Consider the following 24,872-nt stretch of genomic DNA (forward strand, 5'->3'; position numbering starts at 1 on the left):
TTCCCCCGGCTCCCCCCCCCCCCAGCTCGGACCACGGCCGCCCCCCCCCCCGTGCCGAGCCGCCCCCCGCGTTATTTTTGGCCCGGCCCGGCTCGGCCCGGCCCCCCGCCGCCTCCCGCCGGCCCCGCTCCATTTCCGCCCCGATGGCGCTCGGCTGAGGCGGCCGGCGAGGAGGTAACGGGGGGGGGGGTGCGTGTGTTTACGGGGTGGGGGCGCTCGCCCGGCCCCGATTCCGCTGCCGGTGCTTCGGGACCCCCCCTGCGCCTGCCCCCCCAAACCCCCCGGGAGGAGGCAGCGCCGGCCGGGCCCCCCCCCCCGCCGAGCTGGGGCCGCAGGGACCCCCCCCCTTTCCTCCAGCCAGGGCCCTGCCGCTGCGCCTCGCGTTTATAAGTCGCGGCGGCGTTGCTGAGCTTTATAAATTCCATTTAGGGCATTCATAGGTTTATGTATTCCTTTAATTTTCATTAAGGCTCTGTTAGATACCTGCCCCCCCCCCCCCCTTGAGCTCTGACAGCAGGTTCACTGACCGGACCCGCAGCGTCAACCCTCATAACCAGGTCAGGACGGACACGCTTCGGTAATGGGATTTAAACCGCCCTGAGATGGGAGCCAGCCTGCGAGCAGCCCCGCTGCCGTACCGCCGGCTTGTCTCAGAGCGAAGGGCAAAGGAGAACACAGGGTGCCGGGGCTGGAAACCTCGGGCCCGGCTGTAAGCACTCAGCCCAAGCTTTGCTGCCGTATCCCAGCTGCTTTCCCTGCCAGCGTTAGAAAAAGCAGGAATGAGCTGAGGACGTCCCGTTCCCGGTGCTTAGAAAGAGAAACCGGTGAAAATGAGGGCTCGGGACAACCGGTTAATTTCCACGCTGCTATCCCAAAGCTCAAAATATTGCCACATCGCTCTTCCTCCAGCACGGACACACAAAAAAAACAACACCAAAAACAAAGGACAGCAGCCTTTCAGGAGTTTTTGGGTGTACACGTGCCCCCAAGGAAGCTCATACTGCTCCGTACTGCACTGCAGCTCGGCCCCGGCTGACCCCGCAGCAGTCCCCACCCTGCCCAACCGTCCCTCGTCGCCCACCTCCCCTCCTCAGCCCTTTCCCTTTTAACATTTTTTTTCCTACTTTTGCTCAGCCACAGCCTTTTGGACAGCATCATGTCAGAAGTAATCAGGGTAGGGGTAGAAAAAAAAAGTATTTGAAATTATGAGGAGTGGGTGGAGGAGAAGAGGTAGATTTCAAGGCTTTGTGGGGTCTTTGGGTTGTGGTGTTTTTTTTTTTTTTTTTTTTTCCCTTTTCTTTGAGGGAATGCTGCTGCTGGGGACCTTTGGACCTCACAGTCGCGTGCTGCTGCAGTGCCCCGGCAGCACATGGCTGAGCGCTTTTCTCCTTGCAGCCCCTTCCTGCCCGTGAGCGAGCACCAGGCGGGAGCCAGCCATGACGAAGGAGGAGGACCTCCCCGACTGGAGCTCGTCCAAGGAGTTTTATGAAAAATATGAGCCAAAAGAGGTTTTGGGCAGGTAAAGCTTGGTTTTAGCAAACTGCTGTTTTGCCCATTCTGGTACCCGATAGCAGCAGTGTCCCACAGGAATCTGATCCGAACGGAGCCCGTAGCATCACGGTTAAAAATAGCAAAGAAGCGTTTTCCATCAGCTCAAAATCTGTCCCACCAAGACAGCATAACAGAATGAGATGCGTTTGTGAAGGAAACACTGTGGTGCATCCATAGAGTTGGGCTGGGCGGGAGGAAGCAGACACCGCCCCAGCTCAGGACCCTTCCCGGGAGCAGTATCACATCCCCAGGGTGGTCGGAGCCCAGGCCATGCTCACACCGTCCCCCTGACAATTAGTAGTTAGAAAGCAATTTGAGCCTGACCTCCCCGCAACATCTCAGCATGCTAACGGGGAACAGAAAGCACCCCGTCTTTCCTGCGTTGTCCCTGGCAGGGGGGTGAGCAGCGTCGTCCGTCGGTGCATTCACAAAACCACGAGGCAGGAGTATGCCGTGAAGATCATCGACATCACGGCGGGCAACATATCCCCCAAGGAGGTGCAGGAGCTGCGGGAAGCCACCGCCAAGGAGATCGACATCCTCCGGAAAGTCTCGGGCCACCCCAACGTCAGTGAGTTGGGGTCTGGGCATTGGGGAGGAGGTTTTTCTGCCTCATTTATTCTTCAGGGTGTTCCCAGGAAGGGTTTTGGGATGAAATCCCCAGAAGTCAGACCTCCACGAGCCCCATGGTCCCAGCAGGACACGGGGCACCTGCTCTGAGCAGCCTTTGCTCTATCTCTGCACACACGTGCCAGCAGTGCCCAGGCCACCCTGGCTATCTCCCTCCTGCTCTCCCACTCAAAACATTAACAAAGATCACCTCATTAAATTAATTAGCAATTAGATCAGCAATTTTTAGCTCATTATTGGAAAGGAACACGCTCTGCATGGGGTATGTGTCAAGGAACATGCCACACCGTGCTCACAGCCCCCGTCTTTCATTGCAGTCCAGCTGAAGGACAGCTACGAATCCAGCACCTTCTTCTTCTTGGTGTTTGACCTGTAAGTACCCGCTCGCCCAGCACCACCAGCTCCCTGAGCCCCAGTTGCCCCCATTTCTCCTCGTTTTCACCCTGCAAAGAGCCAACCTAAATTCTCCCCAGCGCCTTATGATCCAGAGAGGGCAAAGCAGTGGCATGACCAGGGCTCATGTCAGGTAGAAAAGAGCCAGCTCACTTCAGCCTTGCCCCCATTTCCCCTCCGTCAGCAGCTCAGGTTTCCCTGTAACCTTTGGTGGGAGCCCTCAGGCGTCCCCGCAAGTTATTTATATGTCCAGCAGGACCAGGGCTCGCGTGACGCCACAACTCATGACAGCGGGGCGGCGCAATGGACGTCAGGGTGAGCTGGCACCGGGAGAGCCCTGCCTGGTCCTGCCCAAAGCCTGCCTGCCCTGGGCACAGCCTTTCCTCCTCCTGCTTGGCATTTTGTGACAATATCTAGTCCTTTTTAACCCTTTTTATTAATGTGTCAGCTTGTCATTTGGTGTAGTGGGGGCCCTGGGGCTGTTACGGGGCAGCGAGCCCCAGGCAGTCCTCCCCAGGGGTTTGGGTCTGTTTTTCCCTCCCACGTACAGGATGAAGAGAGGGGAGCTCTTTGACTACCTCACCGAGAAAGTCACCTTAAGCGAGAAGGAAACCAGGTAAGGCTGAAAACTGTGCTGCAAAAGCAGAGCACAGCTTGAAAGGACAACCTATTTTGCAGCACCCTCGAGCAAAATACCCCCCCAGGCTGTGTCCCCACACCTGGCTGTTGAGGTTTTTGCACAGGGGCTGAGCTCCATGGTTCCTGTCCCCATCCCCGGGAGCGCAGTGCTGAGGGGCATTGGGACTAGCAGAGGTGCTGTCACCCATCCCCAGGAAGATCATGCGCGCGCTGCTGGAAGTGATCCAGTACCTCCACTCCATCGACATCGTCCACCGCGACCTGAAGCCGGAGAACATCCTCCTGGACGATGACATGAACATTAAGCTGACGGACTTCGGCTTCTCCTGCCAGCTGCATGAGAATGAGAAGCTCAAAGGTAGGCGTGTGGCGAGGAGGGCGCGATGCCGGGCTGGCCCAGCCACCCCGTTAACACAGTGCCTACGGTGAGGTAGTGGAGCCCCTCCAGCCCCAGTGACTCCAGCCCTTACTCTTTTTGATGTTGTTGTTGTTGCCCCCTTAGGAAAACCATCCCATTTTTCCGCTTTTTTTTCCTGCTGTCCTGTTGACCCACATCACCCCATTCATTTTTTCCCCTCTCCTACCCTGCAAAGAACCAAGTATCCAACAACGGGCATCACCCACCAGCACACCCATCGCTCTCCTCACTTGCATTTTATAATTCGTTATAATTCACCAAGAAAAGTCACAAGCAAGGTGCACACAAGATGCAGTTACTGCTATCACCATCACTGCCATGATCCCACCCGGATCCAGACACCCCGCGTTGTCTGTGGGTCACTAAGGGGACGCTCTCCCCTGTTTTGCAGAAATCTGTGGCACACCCGGCTACCTAGCCCCCGAAATCCTGCAGTGCTCCATGGATGATGAGCACCAGGGCTATGGGAAGGAAGTGGACATGTGAGTGAGATGCCTGCCCTCCTGCCCTCAGCCCCTGGGGTGCTTCCAAAATGATCGTAGTTCAAGGCACAGCAGGAGCTGCTCCTTGCTGGTCAGTGGCTGGGGACCAGCTGTAGGGTTTGTGAGGAGCTGAATGATGCACCAAAAAAACACGGGGTTGCAAGGGGCTGGCCTGGCGAGCAGGGAGCTGTGGGAACAGCAGCCTCTAGCTGTGCCCACGTCCCCAGGGGAGAGCCCAGAGCTGCTGGAGCCCAGCAGGGGCTTTGCCACCCGCTCTGGTGGCTTTGGGCTCAGGTCTGCAGCGGTCAGAGCTGCAACCAACCACTTGGGACACACAGGGGCATTTCAGCCTCCTTTCAGCTTAGCTACCTCCAACACAGCCTGTGGGAGGACGCTGTGTGCCACAGCCTGAGCCAAACCAGCCAAGGTACACCCAGCCTCACTGGTACCTCCAGGTCCCACATCTCCCTCCCCTAAAACAAGACAAAAAAACCCCACCAAGTAAGGTGCATGCTTGCAACTCAGCTTCCTCCTGCAGCACTAGGAGAGCAGCCCCACACCACCACCACCTGCACGACTCAAAAACCCTCTGCTCCCTGTGACCCGTTAGGGCTAATGAGCCCCAGCAGCGAGCTCAGCCCCCTCATCAGAACCAAGCAGAGCAGCTTCCTCCTGGTTTTCCAGGCTGCCCAGGCCACCTCCACCCCATTACCCCCTGGCTGAGGGGAGGCACAGAGCCACCCTTGGGGCACGGAGCCAGCTGGGCACCCCATGGGTGCTGCTGAGGCTGGTGTGTCCCCCTGGGTCCCCGCAGGTGGAGCACCGGGGTGATCATGTACACCCTGCTGGCCGGCTCGCCTCCCTTCTGGCACCGCAAGCAGATGCTGATGCTGCGGATGATCATGAACGGGGACTACCAGTTCGGCTCCCCGGAGTGGGACGACCGCTCTGACACCGTCAAGGACCTGGTGGGTGCTCAGGGATGGGAGGACCTGAGGGGGGAGCAGGTGCCTGGGACACCCTGGGTCAATCTGATGCCCTCCCGCAGATCTCCCGGTTCCTGGTGGTGGACCCCCGGCAGCGGTACACGGCCAGCGAGGCGCTGGCACACCCCTTCTTCCAGCAGTACGATGTGGAAGAGGTTCGGCACTTCAGCCCCTTCCGGAAATTCAAGGTGAGGTTGCTGCCGGTGTACCTGGGAACGGTGTAGCCAGAGCCCGGGAGGTGAGCGGTGGGCTGGATTTCCTAGCTAAGGTGGGAGAAACTGGGCATTCAACAAGGCTGGTGGACCGAGGCTTTGTCAGGACGCAGCAGTCAGGTTTGAGATCCTTTTCTGAGCACTGTTTCATTTTCTGGTACTTCCTAAGGGCTTTTTCACAGAAGGAGGGGTAAATAAAAAGAGAGAGAAACCTGCCTCAAAAAAAATAATTTACTTTCAAGGGGAAATCAGTGAATCTGACTTCACACAAATGCATCAAATGATGCAAAGAGTGATAAAACAGGGCAATCCCTTCCCCTCTCCCATAGCTAATTATTAGGACTATGTTATTATGTTAGGGTAAATATTAGGGCAGTGCAAAGGGTATCCAAAATGGCATTAGATGAAACGTGCAGGGCTGACGTGGTTTTGATATTAAAATCATGTTTGGAGAAAACTCATACCACTCACATGGAACTAAATAACGGTGCAGGAGCTGGGCTCCCTCCTGACTCCCCTGTGCAATAGCAGCAATTTGGGGCACGTTAGCCCCGATCCAGTCCCTGTGTGGGACCCGATCAGCAATTTGCCTGTTCCCCTCGTGCTGCAGGTGATCTGCCTGACCGTCCTGGCATCCGTCCGCATTTACTACCAGTACCGGATGGTCAAGGCGGTGACGCGGGAGCTGGTGGTGCGGGATCCGTACGCCCTGAAGCCCGTCCGCAAGCTGATCGACGCCTGCGCCTTCAGGACCTACCGCCACTGGGTGAAGAAGGGGGAGGCGCAGAACAGAGCCGCTCTCTTCGAGAACACCTGCAAGGCTGTTTTGCTCACCCTGGCAGCAGAGGAAGAGCTGTTTTGATCGCAGCATCTCTGCTGCATAAGCTGGTGGATTTGCTCAGAGTTAAGGTGAATAAAATGTTTCAAAACCCACCAGTGATTTCTTGTACTTTTTCTTAAAAAATACTGCTGGCCTTAAGTTAGGTGCAAACAGCTGTCAAGGCTGTGGTTTGCCCTGGGGGTATATCCCAGTCTGAGTTTCCTCCAAAATCACTGTAAGGGACCGCTTTGGGGAAGCCATCTCCAGTAGAGCTGCAGCCCAGTGCTGGATCTGTACAGGCTGAGCAGTGCCTGGGACTCCCGCACCATCGGGCTGGGGGACAGAGGCAGCCCGCAGCACATTTGTAGCCCTCATGTGCTGGTTATAACATCCGAGCTGGGTTACTGACTTGTGTCATCCACACACTTGGGAACGGACACACATGGCTCTGTCACGAAGGGACAGTGAAGGTGCCTCACTGCACCTGGGAAGGCTCAGGGCTGTACAGAGCTGGGATTTCCTGAGGAGATGGGCACTGATGTATGCCACCCTGCCAGGGATGTGTCCCCACTGCTTCCTCTGCAGTGGCTGACAGGGACCTGGCACAGGAGGGAGCAAGCACTGGGCAGGCAGACAGCAGTGCTGGGCTGGAATGAGAGCAGCTCTGAGCTGGCACTGGGGTCACGTATGTACACCCCTCTGCTTGTCTAACACACCAAAAGGAGAGCTGTGATGTCCACAACACGAAGAGGACAGAGATAGAACACCCTGCCTGTCATTCCCAATCACCACTCAGTGCCCAGACATCCCCGCACAGAAATGAGTTTTAGCTGAAAATACTTATTTTTAATTTTTAAAACTGCGTGGGTTTAATGAAAGTGACTGTCAGGGATTACTGTTCGTCTCCACAGGAGAAAATGTCTACAATCTTTCCAAGTGACCTCTTCAGAGCTCAGGTTTGGTCCTGCTTTTCTTGGCGGCGTGATCCGGGATGTCAGCAGCGCAGCGGAAGCTGAGGTTATCAGATGCTGAATCTGGTGTGTTCCCCATTCTCAGATGGAAAAAAGATATCTAGAGTTAGGGAACCTTCATAGTTTAATGCTTAAATCATTGAATGTGATCCTGTGTAACAGACTACAAACATCTTCCAGTTACCTGAATAATTTCTAGAAAAACATTTAACTATAAATTCTTGATGGAAATTAAAAAATACTTGAGAAGCAATAGGAATGTGTTTACAGCAGTAAAATTTTTAGCAGTATCTGCAGTATGTTTTCCTGAATGCTTCTCAGAAAAACTGAGCGGGAACAGACAGACATCTTCTAAAATAACACCCCCTTCTTATACCACCAAGGAAGAAATCGTTGTGAAGCAGTGCTCGGGCACTGCACAGACCTACCTGCTGGTAACACGAGCTTTATGATTTGCAGACCCATCTGCAGTGTCAATCCAAGAGGCCCCCCTCAGGACGTGCATCTTCTGAGCACGCTGCCTCGAGTGCCCTGGTGCCAGGTACTCTGACGCAGTCCACTCCCAAGTGTTCCCCAGCAGATCGTAGAGCCCTGAGACACACGAGGTTTTGCACAAGGATTACGGGAGCACATCTGCAGGGGTCGCAAAAGCACTTTTGTGTATGGGAAGGGGGTGCAATATTTAAAGTGTCACTGGAAAAATGTGGTTTAGTGGTGAGACTAGCAACCAGAAGCTCTTTACTGTATTGCTAACTGCAGGTGGACCTCCAACAAACCTCTCATCTTAAACGTCTCATCGTTTTCCATCTGCAGGAGGGAATAGCATCTGCTGCCCTCCAGCGTGCCTGGGATTTTCAGATAAATCACACGGCAGTGCAAAATAACTGTTAATTAAGATCAAGGGATGGTTTGGTGCATTGAAGTGCAGCAGGTGTACATCAGCCAGCTGTGGTAACAACCTTCAATGCTTTTGCTGTACTCATTCCACCAAGATGCTAATGTGATTCCATTTCACATTTGAAACTTCTACAACTATGGGATTTTATACTTAGTGCTAAATGGATGTTAGGAAGCAGGTGTCACCCCAAAACCACAACCAGGATGAACTCCATACCATAGTTGTTCTGAGGTGAGAATGCTGCCACTGGTGACACCCCGTGATAACCATCTTCAGCTGTGTCAACCCTCGGGAAATCGCCCTGTGTGAAAAAAGATCATGCTAAGCAAAGAGCCACTGCAGAGAAGAAGAAAAATAACTTTTTTTTTAAACAAACCCTGTTACACTCAAATAATGGAAATAACTCTCCATTACAAATTAACTCCACATGGCATGTGTGTCCAAGAGAGCAAATCACTCACCTAAAGTTCTCCCGAGGGAAAAAACAACAACATGCTTTTCAAAAAAACTTGATGTATGAGTTTTGGGGAGAACTGAAATTCCAGCTTCCCAGGGAAACTAGGCTGAGTCTGTTCCCTCTAACAACATTTCAGAGTACTCCTCAGGAGCTGATCTTCAGGACTTCACAGGTAGGTCTGTATTGCTTCCCAGGAGCACACTCTGACAGCTACACATACGCTGCATTCCAGTTAAATGCCACCAAAAGACCTCAGCTGAGATGGGATGATTTGTAGGATCTTACCTGCCACAGGTTTGTACGGTTTGGCTGAAACTTGTTTCCCCAGGGATACAGCCTTTCTGTCAAGGAAAAAGAGACCAGTTACCCCATAAGTCAGCCCTGCACTGGATCGCCTATTTTTAACCAGGCTTTTGTGACTGTCCTTCTCCTTAAGCCACTGCTTATTCCACTCCCAGGCTGAAAAAGGTCATTCAGCCCCCTAGATTAACCTCTGAAAACATCTTTATATTGAGCTACCCGAGCCTTCACGGATCCAGTAAAACAAACATCGTTTGATGCGGGTTTGGAAAAGGTCCCAGCCTGTCCTACGTACGCTCCAGTCCTCCCCGTGCAGCGAACTCCCACTCCTCCTCAGCAGGGAGCCTCTTCCCCTTCCACTCGCAGAACGCCCGCGCGTCATTCCAGCTCACGTGCAGCACCGGGTGGTCCAGCCTGTCCTTGATGCTGGAGCCAGGACCTGCAGGCTGGGAAGCATCGCATTGAGCAGATCTTAACTGATTTAAACATTTTTCAACAACAACAACAACAAAAAAAGAAATAGAAGATAGACCAGACCAGGGGGGGAAACCTGTACAAAGGAACCAGACGTGTTTTTTTCCCCTGTTCAGTCAGTAAGGCTCAACATACACAAAGATGTGCGTGCTCCCAGCAGAGCTTGGTTCTGCCCCCGCAAGGAGAGGACTCACCACGCCTGATTTTTGCTCACCTGTCGCCAGAAAGCCTTCTCAATCGGCAGCCACCAAGGGGCAGACTAGAAAAAGAAATGACACCAGATTAAAGCTATACTGGTGACCCCCCTCCCCAGCACCATGCACACTTAACTTGTTCTACAGCACTAGTTGTCAAGAAGAGCATGTGTTAGTCTGAAAATGGTTAAATGCTGTGGTTTGATCCAGGTTATCACAGGCATTTTAATATTGCTTTTCAACAGAGCAGAGAATCTGCTTTTAAAAGTAAAAACAGATCAAGAAGTCCATGGTATTTATTTTTTCTGGTTTAGGATTTAATTAATAAAGTTGTTTGAAACATACTTTGCTCTCTCCCAGCTCACTGGAAGATCTAGAGAGCCAAGTTTGGCAGCATTTGGAGAGGATGTAAACAGAAGAGCCCGTAAACCAATCCAGGCTCAATCCTGCTGTTCAGTTTCAAAAGCAAAACAAGCCCAGGCTAAGGAAAAGAAGCCTTGAGGAAGGCCAGGCTGGGCTGTAGCTGTTACTCAGCAGAAAAGCAATACCTACTGCAATCAGCGAGGTTCTGCCCTCACGGGTTTTGTGCTTACAAGGAGGTCAGACAAAAACATGAGCAGAACCATCATCATCACTGAGTCATCCCCAGGGGCATCACCCACCTACTAAAACCTCTCAAATTCCAGGTGGGATGCAGATTTACCTCCAGTTTTTGGGTGACTTTTTTTTTCATCTCTTCCGATACGAAATCCTCAAAGACAAAGCTCCAGCCAAATGCTTCTGCTTCTGTTTTGAATTTCTTTTCTCTAACAAACTCCCTGGCATAAACACAACATGCTCAGGCATCTGGGTAAGAGGTCAAGACTCACACCAGCAAATATCACGAGCTGCACATGCAACAAGTCCAGAGCAATGCAAACGTACAGGAGCTAGAGACACCCGGATCTGCAGGGAGTCCCAGCTCCTCGCTGGCGCAGCTCCGATGGGTTTGACAGAGAAGGATTTACATGGTCTGATCTCAATCCCTTCACAGGTCTGATGATTCGGTTTAACATTATGTAAGTAAACTTCTATTGCACCCTGCTCTGTCGCAAAATGCAACTGCACCAATCAAAAATCCCTGCCACTAAAAGCTGCAGCTGCTATTAGTTAAATGCCCCAAAAATGCAACAAATGTCATGTGCTGCTGACTAACCTCCCCCTGCCTCTGTCCCATTCATTTCTTCATTGTTTTAAGAATGGATTTATTACTGTATGCTGTTGGGCAGCTGCTGGTGTCTGGAAACTATGGCTCTTCTTAACTAAGAAGGGCTCAGCTGGGTAAGTAAAGGCATTTCCCCCAGTACGTTCACCAGCGCTTTGCACGAGAACTTCTATAAAGTACATGGAGGAGTGATCCAGTATTTACAAAGGGAAACTGAACCTACAACAACCTGAAATATTACAGCCCTAATAGTTACAACAGAGAAGCACGTTACATTTGCAAGCTACAGCAGTAAGATCCTTCAGCCTGCACCTGTAACAGTGATTTATTACTGACAGACCTATTTTTTGTGCTAATGGAACCGCTAGGAGCGTGCAAGCGTTACCTTCCAGACCCCAGAAGAAGCTTCCAGACCCCAGAAGACCCATCACCAAGAGCCACGTCCTGCTGGCAGCTCCCCACAGACTAAGTGGATCCAAAACTTTGTCTTACCTGAAATCCCTGTTTGTGACAGGATATTTGTCAATAGCAAATGGCTTCACGGTCACCTCCCTGACGGGCCCTTCTTCATTTCTGTTCTCTGGGGAACTGGATCCCATCTGAAACGTCCCACCAGGCAGCTGTACCATGTTTTCATCTTTTCCATATGCTAAGAGAGTGAAGTAATTCAGTACAAGAACATTAACTTGTAAAAATGAATGCACAGGACAGTATACTTTAATTGCCAAAAAAGTTGCTTTATATACAGGAGATATGGTGCAATATAATAATTGACTACGATTAGCACATATATATGTGTATTTTTAAATAAGCTATATTTTAAGGTCTCATTTTCAGCATTTCTCTTGGGAAAGGAACAGCTTCAGTCAGGACAAATCAGCAAATCCCTTAAACTAATCCTTTGCTGCATTAGAAGAAAGGGAACCTGTGCAGTGAAGTGATTTCAAAGCATCCCCGCGAGGCAGACGGACAAACAAGAGCAGCACAAGCTCCCTAACTCACCGAGCAGGGCTTGGCTGCAGCCCAACATGCAGCAGCAAACCACAAGCGTGAGGCGCATCTCCCTGGGAGCAGTGCCAAGCAGCAGCAGCAGCGGGTGCAGTGCAAACAGAAAAGTGAGTCGGCAGCGGAACCGAAAGGCTTTGACCCAGAAGTGCTCCAGGCTCGGGGAAGTGTTTCCGGGAGGGACGGGACGCCCTTCCCCGCGCCAGCACGCTGCTGCGCACGCTGCATGCCAGGCCTGCTGCACCCCCTGAGCAGATGCTTTTCCTTTCAGAAAGAAGGAAAAAAAGATACTTTCACACCATGTTGATTGCACATCAAAGTTGTAAAGTATTTCACCTCCACACATGCAAAGCCTCTTGCTATCAGTGCCACCGATAAAACGACCAACACTTGAGCGTGCCCTTCATGCAAGTTTTAAGAAGGTTGCTCGTTCATGTCAGCCACCTGGCTGTGACGAGGAGGGATGAAATAATCCCTCTATCAGCTCTACAGCAAGCTGCCACCTTCTGGCCTACTCTAGGACACAGCCCCAAGTTCAGGGTACCTGCCCTGGCAGCCATTCCAGGCAGCTTCTCCCTTCCAGCCACCAGCAAAAATCCCAAGAAACCAGCAACAGCTCTGAGCAAAAGCACCAGAGACCTGAGCACTTGTGCACACACTTTATTTGCCCCCTTGTAACCCAACTTCCCCCTTGCACACACTGGAGACGTTTGCTTTTTAGATGTATCCCACTTGACAGATACCTGTATTTTGACTCCTCAGTCTGGTAATGACAAAGAGGGTGATGAGGATTTGGCAAAATCACCTCAAGACTGCAGTAGGCTGTTTTTCTCCCATGAATTCAATTACCTGCTTAATGGGGTTTTCATTCAGAGTTCTGCCTAGATCTGGTGTAGTGTTAGCAGTCCATGAATACTTATCCAGAGCACAAAGTGGGAAATGGTAAAAAGCAACCAGCATTATGGCAAGGATGTCACCTCAACACACCCCCCCAACCATTCTGGAGCACATTAACTAAGTTTTGTGACCAAAACTGTGAACTGTGAAATGATCTGCTTAATCCAGCTGTGTAATGTAGTGCGCATATTCCATTTAAACCCACATTACTCCAGAAGCAGTGTCCTGGGCAGTATTTTCATAACCCTGAGACCTGTTGATCACTGTCACAGCAACTACTGGAATTGGTAATGAGGCCCAGCACACAGTCAGGAAACACAAATCAAAGCCCGTAGTTCAGTGCTGTTCACAACAGCAGTAAATGTTCAAGGCCCTCGGCCACAGAACGCAAGGTTTTCAATAACTGACACCCAGAAAGCACAGAACGTAACAGTTTATTGGGTAAAAAGGACAGCAACTTCAATTGTACACTTCAGAGAAGTCAAAAATAAATAACTGATTTTTAGAACCGAATATTGGAATAGTTGCTAACATTTTGAGTGGCCACATTTACCAAAGAGTGCTGCTCATTACAGCAGAGTGACTTCCATTGCTGGGAAAATCCACCATGGCTAAGAAAAGAGCACCTTTGGGTGGATTTCCTGAAGAGATCCCATGGGGCACTACTGGGGCTGACCTCCATCCCTGCCAGCAGATCCAGTTCAGCCTTTAAGAGACGACATTCCCGCTCGCATGATTTCATCCACCAAGAGAATGTTGCTAGCAATCACCGTGCTAGGAATACAAAATAAATATTGTTAGAATATCTGCTTTGACAAAGAAAGCCCAGTTTTACTTCCACCCTTCAAGGCCCCTTCCCTCTATGTGCGAACCCTTGGTTCCACGTTACTCTATTTCAACCATCTAACACCCATTACTAATTGAAGTGAAAGCTGTAACATTTACCATGAATGAAGCAGTTGCTTTTTGACATTGTAGTTGTCCCAGATTCCAGCTGCTGCAGCTACCATTGGCTCACCTAGAAGAGAGGCACAACCACCTGAATAACCAGCTTACACCATTCAAGGGAAGACTTTCTGCAGTTTAACAACTGGTATTACTTGCCACATGTAAGTATTACAAGCACGCGAGGCTGACTGCAGCAACAGCACAGCAGCCAAGGCATTCTGCAGAGCTTTTCATGAAATGAAGTTTGGCTTTCTGCAGTAAGAGCAATTTTATGCTTCATTGACCTGAGCCACGATAGGTCTTTGCCTCCTAGGAACATCACTTCTGTCATTCGGAAGTAATTGTTTTGCTACTTCGTATTTACCGCCACACTGATTTTACCAGAGCATCTCGGTAACTTTAGTTCTTACCAGTGTTCAAATCAACTCCAGTGAGCTGCCCTGATTCTGCGTGTTCTGTCTGAACCTTCACTAGTGTTTCCTGGGGATCGTAACCAGAGTTCTGAGCGAGAACCTTTGAGAGAAGAAAAAACATCATTTCACGTTAATCTAACGAGACCTGCAGAAAACACGATAGATCTCAGCATGCTTTAAAGCCCCGTCACTCCGGAGTTCCTTATACCTTAGGAATGATGAGCAGAGCATCAGCAAAAGCTTGAACTCCAAGCTGGGCTCTTCCTTTGACGTTAGGTTTATGCTTAACAAGTGCATTAGCTACTGCCACTTCCAGCGCACCTGCTCCCGGAACCACACACCCTACAAGGGAAAGCACTAGCATTCAGACTTCACAACAAGCACCTGCTCCAATCTAAACAGTTAATTTAACCTCAAAGTTGGTGAATTTTGTGTAAGTCACTAGACAGAGCAGAGACTTACCATCCTCGATAGCGTTTTTAACAGCACGCAGACCATCTCTTACTGCATCCTTGATTTGTGTAAGCGTGTGCTTATTCGGTCCCCTGATCAACAGGGTAACAGAGCGGGGGTTGTCACACTTCTCAATAAAGGTGTACTTCTCTTCACCCTAGAAACAGGGTTAGGCATTCACATCATATTGAGCAAATGTACACATTAATAAAAAAACTGAGCAGACACTTCCAGTTCTGAACCAAGAGCACTCCAAGAAGCAGTGAGAAGCAGAAAGAACCTAGCATTCTAGAACCTTATTTCCATTTTCTCAATTTTACAGGTATTAAATGCATAATATGGAAATAATAGGAAAAGGCACTATGGCAAGAGCAAGCATGTAGGTAAATATTCACATACAAGTGACACTAGGATTTGAAATCCCATCAGCCTTTGTCCATATTCTAATACAGCTCTTAAAACATGAATAGAATTCCATGCAGTCACATCAGTACACAAGAAAACGGTGTCAAGTGCTATCAGCAGACATATTTAATGTGGCTTCAACTACAAGCGTAGCTGTGTGTACCAGTGTATACTCATAGACGAGGCCTGCGTGGCCCAGGCAGTCAGGGGTGAGATCCTCCACGGAGTTCATAGCAGTACCGCCGCATGCCAGGGTCAGTCTGGAAGAATTCAGTTACAGCTTAGCAATCATTTTGTATTAAGTAAAATCTGAAGTCACCACTATGGACAAGGGTATTTCAGCACGCAGAATACTATAGTTACTAGGCTTTCAACAGTTGTCTTTTTAAGCAGTAAGCTTGTAGAATTAAGGCTCTTCAGTAGGTGTCTACATGTGAAGCACACTGACAGCTCCAATTCCTGTGTCACTCCACGTGCTGACCTGACAGTTCCATGGTTTGTACAAAATACCCCAAGTTTCTCTTGTAAGAGCCAGACAGACCAAAGCACACTTTTTAGTGACAGTCCTCAGAGGTGGATTCAAGCCAGAGCTAACTCACTAAATGAGCCTGCAACAAGTTATTTACCCCTCCCTTCCCCAGGAACTGACCTTTCCATGTTCCTCCTTTTAGCTCTGCGCAAAGCAACTATTCCTTCTTTTGCAAGTGCATCCAAGGAAAATGGGTCAATTCCCTAGAAATGAAGAAAGTATCAGGATAAGGAAAAGGAAAACTCATTAATGCCAGACAGAGATTTAAGTTCTTCTTCAGGGTTCAAAGATAATCTCAAGCAGGAAATGCATGCATATATTCAAAAGTCCATCAATTTAGTTATTTTTGTCTGAATAACTGTACAAAATCAAGTAGCGTGTAGCTTGCCAAGAAAGGCCACATTTAAAGTTATTTTTTCTACTTCGTTATACCATTCATCTCACCTTCTGGTTGATCACAACAAATCCTTTATCTGAATCACCACAGACTCTTCTTTTCAAGTCGATGATTTTGTTTACTCTGTCTTCAATGAACTTTCTTTCTGCTTTTACTAGCTTCTCTCTCTCTTCTGCACTTTTGTAGAAGAATCCAGAGCTCACTTCTCTGGAAGGGAAAAAAAAAAAGGCAGTAAGACAATTAGCTGTCCTCTATGCTGTAGAAATAAATTTTGAAAAGCACAAAGAATTCTTTCAGCAACATTCTAAATATTAATATGCAGATTTCATCTCGGTTGCCCACTTTCCTTTTTCAAAAAAGGGCTGCAGAGGAACACCACCTCTTCCATTCCACCTTTCACACTACCTGCCTTGCTCTAGAAGAGAGCCTGTGCAATCCTTTTGCCACTTTTTTAAACACACCTTAAAAAAAGTTATAAAAGAGAGGAGTATTTCTGCTCATCTTGCCACTGGGTACTTACGTTTTCTCATATTCTAGAGATACGTTGCAAGTAAGAACATAGGCATCTTCCACTCTTTTCTTCATGTCAGGATGGCGAGCACCATGATCCAAAACCAGCCCCCTAATCAGCCTGAAAGATGAGAAAGCATTTTGTGTGCCAATGAACACAAGGAGGAGATGAGCACCTCATGGAAGCGCAGACTAGGGAGTTAACTAACAGCGAAACTGGTTCAGTATGAATTGCCTGTGGGTTTTTGTAAGGAGTAAATAATGATCATGTATCCCACTTCTAAGGGCATGCCCATTCACATACAAAAAGCACACCAATCAGAATGTAAAGAGGGAATTTATTCTGGCATAGTGTCTGACTGCAGTAGCTATTGAGAAAAGCTAGTGCAGAATTCATCCATGCCACCGACATAAACGTAGGGGCCTACGGAATAAACAACTGGATGACTACAACCCTGTTTCCACATACTGAATGCTATTTTCCACTTGTAATAAACAGACAGGAGTTTAAGAAAATAAAAAGTATAGATAAAAAGTGAACAACCATGTCCACCCATAGCAAAGCAGAAGTCTGAGACAGTGCTACTCTGCTATTCAAACATCTTTTGTCAGGGAATCAAGTTCAGCTACTGGAACATTTCTGCTCTCTACATGATTCCCAGCTGAACTCTCTATTTCTGCCGTTCTTTCATTCCCTCCCTAGTGACTTTCCCAGCTGTAGCTTTAAAACACGGAAGTTCTTCTTTTAAGAAGAAAACAAAGGCCCCAGGTTGCTCAAATATCAGGACACCATTAAGACGAAGCTCAAAGATACTTCTTACTTACGCTGTGTCAGTTTCTGATTTGTGTTTCATCTCCATAATCTCTACCATGTGGAGGTCAATAGGCTCATCTTGTTTTCTGACTGCCAAAACAGAATCTACTACAGCCTGGAATAGAGAGGAGAAAAGAAAGTCCCCAGAAGGGCCATTGGTCTTTCGAAGTGCAAGCCTGCATCCTCCTATCCACCATTTGCCCAAGGAATAAACACAGCAGCTTAAAACCTGGACGTCTTTACATGAAAAGTGGCTGGAAACACATGTACCACTTGCCTCTGTTAAGATGTCAGCAAGTTCAGTGTGAACTTTAGTCCGAAGGGATGTTCTGGCAACATCTATAAGGGTCTCCCTGTCCATTTCTTTTGTCACTTTGACCTGCTCCAAGACTTCAAGTGCTTTTTCCTTTGCAATCTCAAATCCTTCTGCTACTATTCTAGGGTGCAAGCCCTAGGGTGCAAGAGAAGAAAGGAAACCATTAGACAGTAAGATAAAAAGGTATTTTCCCCACAAGTAGAACCTGTGGTTTCAACTCTCATGTAACATCAGAACACAGGGTACATGCATGCTACAGAGACAATAAAATGTTCTAATGTTCTGTCCTTCTGAATACATATAAAAGGAATGCCAGTCCTTCCAATGCAGAGGAAAAGCACAGATTACTCTAGCACAGAATCAAAACCAAGGGAACTACAAAGCACACTTGGGTGTTCACTGTGCAACATGGATGTATTCTGCAACTTATACTCCCCCAAGTATCTATTATCAGAGAGCATCTCCTTGTTAACATTCAGTAAGTGTTTTAATCTAAACAAAACAACCAGAAATAAAAGTATGAATCAAGCACAACCTTATTAAATCCTCCAGTATTCCCAATAAGCAGTTTGGAACCAGTCTTGGTGTCCTCCTCTGTAGCTTACCTCCATTTTACAAGTTCTGTGATATGCTCATTTTAAGCGGAAAATATATTTGTTTTCATGTTTGATTTATGAGCGTTAAGCACACAACACAGAAGCTGAACAGTATTAAGTGAAGCTTTTCACTTGCACATCTGCAAGAGATGCACTAACACATACCTCAGAAATATAGAGATCTGCCTGCTTTAGGAGCTCTCCAATGATCAAGACGTTTGAGGTGGTGCCATCTCCAGTGATGTCATCTTGTGCTGTTGCTACTTTTGCTATCAAGGAGGCTGTGGGGTGTTGTATTTGCTAAACAAAAGTAAGAAGCTGAACTGTAAGCCTCACCACAACGGTAGAGAAAGCTGATCTGAAGTCAGCTCAGTAGTTTATTTAGTTGACAGGCAATGTTTTAATTATTCCTGTCAATTTAGCTAGTTTCAACACACAATTCCGGTTAGTAACAACAAAAATCACACTTGGTCAGTAAGTTTCTTGAATTAAATCTGCGTCACAGTCTTTTTTTCCCCCTGAAGACCCAGCAAGTCTCTGGTGACCAGCAATAGGACCTTATGGGCGCTCCTGCGTGGAGCAAGAAGTTGGACTCAATAATCCTTGCAGATCCCTTCCAACTCCGGATATTTTGTGATTCTGTGATCTACACAGAACAATGGTGCACGCTGTTAGCCCAAGCTATTCCTCACCTACAAACAGAGCTTCGCTTGACAGAGCCCTTTTCTCCTTTAGGAACCAGGTGCACCACGACAACTACAACTGGATTGTTTGGGACACTAAGAACAGTTTAGAACTAATTTAGTTCTCTGCATGATCAATGCTGTACATACCCTAACTGGTTTATCATTTGTCAGTTGCTTTACTTGCTCTTGTAAAACTGAAGATCAACATTCAGTCAGTTTGTTTCTCATCAGTTCCTCTGCTAAGCAGTGCAGTGGTGTTTCAGCTATGAAGATGGAGAATTATTGCTGCCTGGCCAAAGTTCACAAGTACCACACATGACTGCAGGGTACTTACACAAGTCAGCCTTTCAATTTAAGGAACACGTGTAGCACTTAGCATCTCCAACTGCTAAATGAAGATTATTTTCGCATAGATTGGAGCCTATGAACCTACAGAACAGCATCCACATTTGAGGAGACTGGTGCTGAGTACTGGGAGTACTGGGACCCATGGCTGCTGCAGAGCCAGGGGCAGGGTAGCAACAGCTCTGTATAACGTGCCACATGCAGGTAGGGGGGGCTGCGCTTTCACCTTCCCTGTGGGCCTGGTATTACACCACCTGCACCCACCACCCAACATTTTTCCAAATCACACACTTATGAAGCACTCTGTTGCAACTGACCTTAGTACAATAAAATTATGCATTTCCTAAATAAAACGTAAGGTAAGAAGAGTGCTTATATTATTGAAACAGTTCATACTTCCTTTATATGTAAACTGCCACATTAGCATGCCAACTTCATTCAACACCTCCCAAACTGCACTTACTCCTTTACGTTCTTCCCGAAGAGTATTTCCCCCTCAACACACGGGGCCAAATACCCCAGAACCACACACGAGGGGCAGCGATGGACACGGCCCCCTTTACCCCAGGCGATGGGGAGGAGAACAGGCCCAGGCCCCCAGCCCCCCCTCCCTGCTCACCATTTCCTGCAGCAGCACGTTGCCATCTTTGGTCAGCTTGATGTCTCCGGCGCCCGAAACCAGCCTGCGAGCGACACCAGGAGGGGGTGAGCATAAGCAGAACACCCCCCGCAGCCCCACACTCCGCCTCCCCCCCCCCTTTTCCCCTCACGTTTCCCCTCAGGCCCCAACGGCTGAGGCGCACGGCATGAAGGCCGCGGCCTCCTCCTCCCTCCCCCATCCCCAGCGGAGGCACGGGGGACGCTCCCTCACATCTTCATGGTGCCCTTGGGGCCCAGGTTGGTCCTCAGCACGTCCTGCAGCCCGCGGGCCGCGCTGATGTTCACGGCCAGCGCCGCCTGGGCGCGAGCCACCTCAGCTTTGGGGTTGAGCGCCTTCACCGCCATGGCCGCTGCCGCTCCCCTCAGCTCCGCGCCGCGCACTGGGCGGGAACGACGCCGGCCGCGCCTCCCCGCCCGCCCCTTCTAGAACACTCCGGCGGCCGCGCGTCTCCATTGGTCCGTGTGCGCCAGAGCCGCGCTGCTATTGGCTGCGAGGCCTGTCGATCTGTCGGGCAGCTCCCGCCTACTGTCTCTCCCCTCCTCTTGAGGCGCTGAAGGGAGCGGGGCCCTAAGGGAATGGCGGGGTGTGTATGGCTCGGCTCGGCTCGGCTCGGCTCGGCTCAGCTCATGCTTAGCAGTGAATGTGTAAACGAGGTCTTTGATCGGGCAGGGGTGCTCGCTCGTGAATCCCACCCACTCATGTGACAGACACCCCCTGGGGCAGGTTCACAGAACCGTGAGAATAAATAATTAAACCTGCCGATTTAACCTTAGATCGGGCAGATTAATAGTTAAGCGGCATGGATTAATAATCGAAATGGGTCTTGGTAAAAAGCCAGAGCTGAGGTTAATCAAAAGTTTCTTAACAGAAGGTGCTGTGTGGGCCCACCAAGGCCAGCAGCTTCTCAGAGGGATCTTCCCAGCCACCACAACGCAGCCCTGCTCGCTGCCGTGGCCTTTCACTTCACAAGTCTCTGTAACTGGGGTAAAATTCTCCCCAGGCAACGCTGAGGTGTCCCGTGAGATCTGTGCAAGAAAAAATGTTAAAGTCAAGGGAACCTCAATGGAGTGTTAGAAGCCTTGGGCTGATATGGCCAGTGAGGGCCCAGTCCTTGAGCCTGCACAACATACGCATTTTAGTGGCTTTCAGCTCCACAAAGATGAAGATGGAGAATTTCCCTTGGAAAAGGCTTGAGAGCTCTTGCCAGGGCTCCTTACAAATACCACAGGCACAAATTGCACCAAGTTTGGCTCCCACATTGCCCCATCCACACCTGTGTCCCCTAACACCTGCCTGCTGCAGGGGCGATTGGCAATACCAGGCATGACACAACCCTCTCCTTATTTCAAGTGTTTTGTAAGGAAAGTCCCTGCCCCAGAATAATCGTGGCCTGTGGCTGCAAAGCTGTGCTGGCAAGATCCAGGCCAAGTAGTTTTTGGTATTCCTGCAGCCCATCTGCTCCAGAGGGCACTAACCCGCAGCAAACAGACACATGCAACTCCGTACCAATTGGTCCTGAGCTCAGAATTTCCTCAGTACTCGGTACGGACCACAAAGAGCCTCACCCAGGGCTCATCCACCAGGTGTAAGGATGGCGCAGAATAAATCTCCCCTACCCCTTCCCACTTTTTGCAGCAGGGAAGCTGCCAAAACCCAGGCCATGGCAGCTCTGGACGGAGAGGTTGGCTGCTGAGCAATGGGCCGCTCGTGTTTCCGTGCCACTGCCAGTAGTAAACTCTAAAAGCCTGCTGATGGGTACAGTTTTGTTGCACAACAAAAGTTTTGGGGAAGCATGACTGAAATGGTCATTGAGGGTCAAATATAAGGGCAGACTCAGCAGCCTTGCTGATTTTGGCAGTAGAGGATGGCACCTGCCGGTAATGTGCTCCGCTGCTTTGGGTGAGGATCTCAAGTTTCTGGGCAAAGCGCCACACATGGCCCATCATTCTGACTTGGCAGGTCCGGAGGGGACAGCTGCTAGTACGCTTGGGTTTCTGATTTTTACATGTTTCGGATGGAGTTGATGTTTGAGCAAAATATACCACAAGTTTGGAGCCTTTTTGTTTAGCAGAGCAGGGTGCTTGTCTTGTAAAATATTTTAATGCTGATTCTTTAGCAGAGAGGCTGCGATTTTTTTTTCCTTTTCTGCTGCTGTAATCATTAAAAATAAACATTAAACATTGCAAAACACAGGAAATTACACTTGGTATTTCATAACTGGGCTCTGGAATTCTCCAGTTAATGTTTATTCTTCACTTTTGCTGGGATGCTACCTGCCTGCTGAAAGCATAACGAAACAAAACAAGACAAGCCAGCCCTGAGAGGCTGCAGTGCTTGTACCTGAGGTGCCGAGCTGCTCTGCCCACTGAAAATACCCGAATCCCTAGCTCTGCCCTCAATTCTATAGCCCACAGGTCACACACATATTTTGCTATTCTTGCCTCTCTGGTTCTTAATTTTTGTTTGCCTTGATCCCTTCTCCAGGCTATGTTCAGTAGAGGGCAGCCTTGTCAAACCCATAGGTGCACCAGCAGGCACACTGTATTTTTTTACGTTTTCCCTGCTGTTGTTCTGTGATCTGTGTGGGTGATGTCCTGTGAAAAAGGCAGGAATTCTCCATCCTAACGCTTCCAGGCACCTCTCTCTGTGCTTCCTTCCTGGGCCACACATGTCTAAGGGTGGTTATGTTATGGTATAGTAATATTTCTCGTTTGCATTTTCATATTAAATGGCCATTTTGCAACATTTTTCAGACAACACTACAAGCTTTTCTACATTTTTCAGTCTTTTAGTTGTAGTTGCTGAACTGTTTTGAATATTTGCTCGTAATGTGTAGTAAAAATACAGGGCACATGCTTACAAGGCCTAAGTAATCCTTTTAAATTACTGGAGTTGCAACAAATTACATCAGAATGGAATCAGTAATGTAATATTTAAACAAATTACAAAAACAAGTCTGTTAAACTAAGACAAGTAATGGGAATATCCTTCATGAAATGTCCAGTAGTGATTCACTTAAGTGAAATCATGCAATGCTTATCTTGGCAGAAAAAAAACACCAGAGATTCCCAGTAAAAACAGTTTTCTTTCATCTTTATCAAGATCTGTTTTTCTTTAACCGTATTCACCGAAATGATTTCTAACTCCGTTTTAAAACATACTGCCCTGCCACGATAAAACTCACAAACAGGACCAGACAAAACAGCAAACCACATCACCAGTTTTGCAGCAAAGGGGCTCGGTCCCATCTTTCCCTGATGCAGGAAGTTTCTAATAGATGCTTGTATTGACAAGTAGTCACGCAAGTACTGAGAACATTTGAAAAGACATACAGGAAGGCATGGGAGGAGAAGCACAGAAGGGTATTGATTTTAGTTCATACACTTAAGTTTGAGGAATAATCCTGCCAGAATTGCAAAAACATCATGCATAGAATGTGACTGGTGTATCCAGTGGTGCAGAACAATCTTTCAAGATGGGTAGCAGTCATAAGACTCCTATCACAAGCGAATAAAAGAAGCTAAATCAGCAGTCTGGCTTTCTTGACCTTGAAACGAGTAATTGGCTTCACAGTTCTGGGTTGGCAGCCTCCTGTTTACTAACTAATGCCCGCAGTCATGTCTGCGGGAAGTTCTTCTGTAGGATGCCAAAGCACTAGCACAGACAGGTTCTGCAATTTTTCCGTTGCTTTTGACAACATTTTATTTGGAGAAACAAAACAGAGCCTTCTCAGAAGTAGAAGCTTTCATTTTGCCTTCGAAGTTTGTGATGAATTTTGACTGCAGATTTTTTTGGTGTGTAATATTGCGCACGCCGGTACGCAGCTTAAGCCAAAATGCAGTAGTGCAATTTTAACGCACGAAACCTTTAGTTTGCGGTGAAAGCAAGCGCCCCTGCCTCACCCCAGACTTCATGCCAAGAGAAACTCCTGGCTGTTGCTTGGCAGATCCCCTCCTCGCCTCTCCTCCCTGGTCCTCCCGCGCCAGCGCCGTGCGTGGAGGCAGGTGGGCTTGCTGAGCCCCGTCCTGCTCCCCGTGCCCGTGGCAGGGGCTGGCGGGCGAGCAAACCCCACATCATCTTGTGCACAGGCTGCTCCCTGCCAAGCCATGCCTACCCAAGCTGGGAGCGCCCCAAAGTGGGCCCGAACGGCTCCTCCCCTGACGTCGGCAAGGTTACACCTCTCTTCCTACGCCTGTCAGCGAACAGCTGGACTTCTCTGGTTACATGTGTGCAACCATTTAAAAAAAACATCCAGCCTGGCTTACTCAGCAGATTATAAAGAGTGATTTACAAAATGCGGCTTTCTTCCAGATCAGCCCGTGCCGTTGTATTTATGTGACTGAAGGTCTCAGCTGATCCGTTCTTTTCTTGTGCAGCCAAGAGGTTTGCAGCAGCACCACCGGCCACGGCCAGTACAATACTGTAAGTCACTGGGAACGTTTCTTTCTCGCACTTTGGAAGGGGTTGGCGTTTGGTGTGTTCAGTTCCATAACACTTATCAGATTTTTCTTGCATAGGCAATGAACTATACGCCGGGGCTGTGCGCTGCCCTGCGAGATGCAGCAGCACTGTGGTGCCTGTTTTATTACAGCAGCATGAATGAATGATGCAATCGTGCAGGGGGAAAGCATCATCATTTTGGCAGGACAGGCAAGAGGGGATTGGAGAGATGGGAGATGTGTATCAACATCCACCAGGTTCCCCCTATCTCTTTTCAATTACCTTTTAAAAGGTGCTTAAATGTGCTGTTAGGCACTGCTGTGCAGCTATCAGTGTGTCGCTGCAAACATTCCATCTCTTGACTTGCTTACAGGTTTCTATTACTACCTTGTAAACTGAACAGGAAACCAAGTAGTTTGAAGCAGTCTTAGTGACTTTAAGGACCGAATCTCTCTATTCTCACATTGAAAATCACAGAAACTCCTAATTATGGATGGGTTGAACTTAAAGAGTAGTACTTGCAGGAATATATATTAAAAATTTGCCTAAATATAGCTTATCTGTTTAAACACATAATCTCTCTTCTAAAGCACATTGCTTATACTGAGAATTATACCTCAACATAGCAAAGCCATGTTACCATATTATTCCCATTTTACAGATAAAGGACTAGCAACAATGAAGGATTAAGTGCTTTGTTTAATACCATGGATACTCTCCTGTGAACACTCTCAGGAGCAGAATCACACCTGTAGCAGGAACAGGCTCTGAGAAAAGGTTCAGCAACAAACTTCTCCAAATCCCATACTCTAAGCAGCAGTTTCCCAT

The 24,872-nt window shown here is 48.7% G+C and overlaps 3 protein-coding genes across 3 annotated transcripts; 1 reads left to right on the forward strand and 2 right to left on the reverse strand.

The window, feature by feature from the left end:
- Window positions 1-36: 36 nt before the first annotated feature.
- PHKG1 (phosphorylase kinase catalytic subunit gamma 1) lies at window positions 37-6,244 on the forward strand. The gene is made up of 10 exons (XM_083806605.1): window positions 37-174; window positions 1,396-1,519; window positions 1,947-2,122; window positions 2,499-2,553; window positions 3,125-3,190; window positions 3,408-3,571; window positions 4,023-4,113; window positions 4,928-5,081; window positions 5,162-5,287; window positions 5,922-6,244. The coding sequence occupies exons 2-10, from the start codon at window positions 1,437-1,439 to the stop codon at window positions 6,171-6,173; spliced, it is 1,167 nt and encodes a 388-aa protein (XP_083662731.1). The 5' UTR covers window positions 37-174; window positions 1,396-1,436; the 3' UTR covers window positions 6,174-6,244.
- Window positions 6,245-6,955: 711 nt separating this feature from the next.
- On the reverse strand, window positions 6,956-11,917 carry SUMF2 (sulfatase modifying factor 2). Its single transcript, XM_083806604.1, has 9 exons — window positions 11,632-11,917; window positions 11,122-11,278; window positions 10,129-10,243; window positions 9,446-9,490; window positions 9,053-9,203; window positions 8,743-8,798; window positions 8,217-8,301; window positions 7,531-7,693; window positions 6,956-7,182 (listed from the first exon to the last, which is right to left on the reverse strand). Exons 1-9 carry the CDS (start codon window positions 11,687-11,689, stop codon window positions 7,077-7,079), a joined length of 936 nt encoding a protein of 311 aa, XP_083662730.1. The 5' UTR covers window positions 11,690-11,917; the 3' UTR covers window positions 6,956-7,076.
- A 1,031-nt stretch (window positions 11,918-12,948) lies between these two features.
- Window positions 12,949-20,020, reverse strand: CCT6A (chaperonin containing TCP1 subunit 6A). Its single transcript, XM_083806600.1, has 14 exons — window positions 19,815-20,020; window positions 19,563-19,626; window positions 18,078-18,212; window positions 17,278-17,451; window positions 17,012-17,115; window positions 16,197-16,307; window positions 15,724-15,883; window positions 15,400-15,482; window positions 14,914-15,010; window positions 14,355-14,502; window positions 14,101-14,234; window positions 13,890-13,992; window positions 13,477-13,549; window positions 12,949-13,305 (listed from the first exon to the last, which is right to left on the reverse strand). The coding sequence occupies exons 1-14, from the start codon at window positions 19,946-19,948 to the stop codon at window positions 13,233-13,235; spliced, it is 1,593 nt and encodes a 530-aa protein (XP_083662726.1). The 5' UTR covers window positions 19,949-20,020; the 3' UTR covers window positions 12,949-13,232.
- Between the last annotated feature and the right edge of the window lie 4,852 nt (window positions 20,021-24,872).

Source organism: Anser anser, assembly GCF_964211835.1.
Source record: "Anser anser genome assembly, chromosome: 20".
In the NCBI taxonomy this organism is placed as follows: Eukaryota; Metazoa; Chordata; class Aves; order Anseriformes; family Anatidae; genus Anser; species Anser anser.